Source organism: Limanda limanda, chromosome 4, assembly GCF_963576545.1.
Source record: "Limanda limanda chromosome 4, fLimLim1.1, whole genome shotgun sequence".
Classification (NCBI taxonomy): domain Eukaryota; kingdom Metazoa; phylum Chordata; class Actinopteri; order Pleuronectiformes; family Pleuronectidae; genus Limanda; species Limanda limanda.
The window spans coordinates 30,782,329-30,787,074 of NC_083639.1; the positions used below are offsets into that span (position 1 = coordinate 30,782,329).

A 4,746-nucleotide genomic window follows, 5' to 3' on the forward strand; every position below is an offset into this window, starting at 1 on the left:
GTGTGTCCTCAGAGACAGTGAGACAGTGTGTGTCCTCAGAGACAGTGAGACAGTGTGTGTCCTCAGAGACAGTGAGACAGTGTGTGTCCTCAGAGACAGTGTGTGTCCTCAGAGACAGTGAGACAGTGTGTGTCCTCAGAGACAGTGAGACAGTGTGTGTCCTCAGAGTCAGAGTGTGTCCTCAGAGACAGTGAGACAGTGTGTGTCTTCAGAGACAGTGAGACAGTGTGTGTCCTCAGAGACAGTGAGACAGTGTGTGTCCGCAGAGACAGTGAGACAGTGTGTGTCCTCAGAGTCAGTGAGACAGTGTGTGTCCTCAGAGAAAGTGCGATAGTGTGTGTCCTCAGAGACAGTGAGACAGTGTGTGTCCTCAGAGACAGTGAGACAGTGTGTGTCCTCAGAGACAGTGAGACGGTGTGTGTCCTCAGAGACAGTGAGACGGTGTGTGTCCTCAGAGACAGTGAGACAGTGTGTGTCCTCAGAGACAGTGAGACAGTGTGTGTCCTCAGAGACAGTGAGACAGTGTGTGTCCTCAGAGTCAGTGAGACATTGTGTGTCCTCAGAAACAGTGTGTGTCCTCAGAGACAGTGAGACAGTGTGTGTCCTCAGAGACAGTCAGAGAGTGTGTGTCCTCAGAGACAGTGAGACAGTGTGTGTCCTCAGAGACAGTGTGTGTCCTCAGAATCAGTGAGACAGTGTGTGTCCTCAGAGTCAGTGAGACAGTGTGTGTCCTCAGAGTCAGTGAGACATTGTGTGTCCTCAGAGACAGTGTGTGTCCTCAGAGTCAGTGAGACATTGTGTGTCCTCAGAGACAGTGAGACAGTGTGTGTCCTCAGAGTCAGTGAGACGGTGTGTGTCCTCAGAGACAGTGAGACATTCTGTTTCCTCAGAGTCAGTGAGACATTGTGTGTCCTCAGAGACAGTGAGACAGTGTGTGTCCTCAGAGACAGTGAGACAGTGTGTGTCCTCAGAGTCAGTGAGACAGTGTGTGTCCTCAGAGTCAGTGAGACAGTGTGTGTCCTCAGAGACAATGAGACAGTGTGTGTCCTCAGAGTCAATGATCCAGTGTGTGTCCTCAGAGACAGTGAGACAGTGTGTGTCCTCAGAGACAGTGTGTGTCCTCAGAGTCAGAGACAGTGAGACAGTGTGTGTCCTCAGAGACAGTGAGACAGTGTGTGTCCTCAGAGACAGTGAGACAGTGTGTGTCCTCAGAGTCAGTGAGACATTGTGTGTCCTCAGAAACAGTGTGTGTCCTCAGAGACAGTGAGACAGTGTGTGTCCTCAGAGACAGTCAGACAGTGTGTGTCCTCAGAGACAGTCAGAGAGTGTGTGTCCTCAGAGACAGTGAGACAGTGTGTGTCCTCAGAGACAGTGTGTGTCCTCAGAATCAGTGAGACAGTGTGTGTCCTCAGAGTCAGTGAGACAGTGTGTGTCCTCAGAGTCAGTGAGACATTGTGTGTCCTCAGAGACAGTGTGTGTCCTCAGAGTCAGTGAGACATTGTGTGTCCTCAGAGACAGTGAGACAGTGTGTGTCCTCAGAGACAGTGAGACAGTGTGTGTCCTCAGAGTCAGTGAGACAGTGTGTGTCCTCAGAGACAGTGAGACAGTGTGTGTCCTCAGAGACAGTGAGACAGTGTGTGTCCTCAGAGTCAGTGAGACAGTGTGTGTCCTCAGAGACAGTGAGACAGTGTGTGTCTTCTTGTCTTCCACTCGTCTTGTTAGTAAACAACAGATTCAGATCTCGTGGCCTCGAGTTATTTATCTCGTTCACACGTTATTATGTCGTGGTCACGTAATATATTTCCACCAGATGCCACCAGGGGGCGCTGTAACTTACACATTGACACGATCCAGATGTTTTACCAGCTGTTCTTCCTGCATTTAGCAGCTGTGACTGAGTTTCTTTTATTCTGGATCATGTGTTTGTTCTCCTCTGATTTTTATTATAGAACAGTTTGATCCTGGTTGTGAAATATGAGGCTCTGCTGTCAGTCAAACTGTCCATGTCTGTGATTGGTCGTACTCAGTAGACCCCGCCCCTTTTATGTGCACGCTCAGATCTCGATGAGGAAAACCTGAGTTAACTTAACGAGTTGATAACCAGCGTCATGTGACCACTTAGTCTGACTGTGTCTGTCAGGTTCAGTTGAGCTGATCTCAGAAAGATCTCCTGGACATGTTGAAGTGTCTTCGTAGTTCAGGCCTCAGTGTTTCCTCAGTGAAGCTGTGAGAGGACAATGAGGACAGACGTCAGGATAGGACAGAGACACAGAGAGACAACAGTCGTCCAATCAGACGAGCCACCAGCTGCTTGGGATCATGTGATTGAGTTGACGTGAAGACGACAGTTGTTGTTGTTTTCATGTGAACAGGAAGTGAAGCTGGACCACAGCTGACAGCCTCACACGAGGGACAGAGACGTCTTCATCTGATCTGAGACAGTTTGTCCTCTCACTTCATCAGTGAAGAACTGATCAGGTGGATCTTTGTCACAGCTCTGAGATCAGTGGGACTGAAGCCTCTCCTCATCACCATGGTAACCAGGAGCTCTTTCTACAGAGCAGAACCTCTGCTGAGGTCCATCTGTCTCATCTGGTCCCAGTTTGTCAGAAGCAGATGTTCATCAACACACAGTGAAACATGTCTTCACCTGTAACAGCAGTAAATCCACCTCTCAGGTGTCCACTCTGCACTTTGACATGCAGAGGACACACACTGAGCTCTTAGCGTGTTCATTCCAACACGTGAACATGAAGCAGAGAGGAAGCTGCTCCACCTCTGAACAGGACTGAAGTCCCTGCTGCTCTTTCTACTGGATGTGCTGCATCACTGACTCACAGCTGATGAAGTGAGTCTCTGTGACACTGATGTCTTCTTCTCTCAACAGGTGGGAGTCTTTGTGGAGCTGAGTGTGAAGAGGACAGTGTGTGTGGACGGAGGCTGAGCTGTGTCCTGAGGATCCAGAGGCTGAAGCAGCAGCAGCTTGTGTGTAGTCTCCAATCTACACAACCCCTAATCTGCATGTGTTTGTGAGATGAAGCCGGAGCACCTGGAGAAAACACGTGGAGAACATGCAGACTCCACACAGGAAGACCCATCTGAACCGGATTCAAACCAGCAACCTTCCTGCCCCGATTGTGTTTATTCACATGAAGAATGTGTTTATTTATTTTAACACAAGCAGAATATATAATCCCTCTATAGAGAGTCACATATAGTGTGTTTAAGTTTGTCTTTATTATTTTCCACCTTTGTCCCTCAGTCTGTCTCCATGTGTGTAGAACCACATTCTGTGTATATGTTTGTTTATGATCTTAAAGTTCCTGGATTCACGTCACAAATTGATTTTTCTGGACTTAAAAATGGGACGTTTTCATTTCTGCATCAGGTGCAGAGCGGTGGTGGCTTTTCTCCTTTTGACCCACAGGTGGCGCTGCAGTATAACAGCAGCACATCCCAGTCAAAGCCTTTATATTCAGTCTATGAGTCAAACACATGGATCATTTCCTCTGTGACAAACCAGATGTAACGAGAAGAAAAACATCTCAGAGAGAAAAGTTCTGTTTCTACTTGTCTCTGCTTTATTGCTAAATAAACATCCTTCCACCGACTTCACTGGAATCATGACTCAGCTTTTCTTTCCTCTTCAAACAAACAGGTGGAAACATCTCGTCCTTGGTGCAGGTAAAAGAACAAAATCACCAGTTTGACATAATGGAAACAAGCAGAAGAAAAGTGAATGAGACATTTACAGTATGAAGAAGAGTCGATGAAGAGCAGAGCATCTTTAAATCTCTGAGGAAACTGTTTTCAAGGATTTTATACAAACGTCCTTGTGCTCTCACTGTAATGCATTGCCTTGTGGTGTGTGCACCATAATTACTAATTAACTTTAAACCGATTGTAAACCAGGTTGTAATTTAAGAAATTAAATACCAGTGTATTCAGATGCATGTATTCCTGTGTGTTGAAATCAGGTGATACTATGAGTTCCCGTAGCAGGAGGGAAGGTGAAGGACTACACATAATACTCTGTTCCCAATATAGAGATGGATCAAAGGAGCCAAAGAATGGAAAGACTGGGTTTGTTGTCCCAGAATTAAATATAAATATAAAGGAAAGAACAGCAGATCACAGTTTATACAGATGAGATGTTGACAATAGCAATGGCATCACAGTGGACAGAGCAAAACCAGACGAGTCAGCATTGGTATCATTACAGTCATCCCACAGCAGAGCAGATACACTGTATGAAACACACCAGACACTATTCAGACGACATCACACACAGAAGTCCGGTTCATGTGGATCCCAGCTCACTGAGCATCGAGGGCAATGAAATGGACAAAACAATCTTTAAAACAGGAGCGAGTCACAGAGGAAGCTTTCAGTGAGGCCCAAGCTAAAGCAGGAAGTAGAAGCAACATCATGACTGACTGGAAAAACAATAACGGAGGAAAAGGATCATCGATATGAAATAAAACAACAAGTGGTCAAACACACATTTTTGTTGTTGTCAAACACACATTCATATAGAGAGGTTGTTTCCGCCCACGTCTCGCAAAGGATCTCTGACTAAATAAGGGCATGTTTCGTACCTAAAAGATGAAGACGCCTGTTAAAGAACATTCCTTCTATACCCATCCATTAGCAGGTCAGAGATCATTCCAAAATGAGAGAGAACTAACGAGAAACTTATGGAATAGTATTTAAAAAGTCTGAGAATTTAGGAATCAAGACGCCATA

At 46.1% G+C, this 4,746-nt stretch overlaps 1 protein-coding gene across 1 annotated transcript in view; it reads left to right on the top strand.

The window, feature by feature from the left end:
• The window catches only part of LOC133000176 (NLR family CARD domain-containing protein 3-like), a 24,606-nt gene extending 21,458 nt beyond the window's left edge, over positions 1-3,148 (top strand). Inside the window, exon 7 of the mRNA XM_061070040.1 lies at positions 2,888-3,148. Coding sequence (XP_060926023.1) covers positions 2,888-2,909 — 22 coding nt within the window. The 3' untranslated portion in view covers positions 2,910-3,148. The remainder of the gene's footprint in view (positions 1-2,887) is intronic.
• Positions 3,149-4,746: the final 1,598 nt, after the last annotated feature.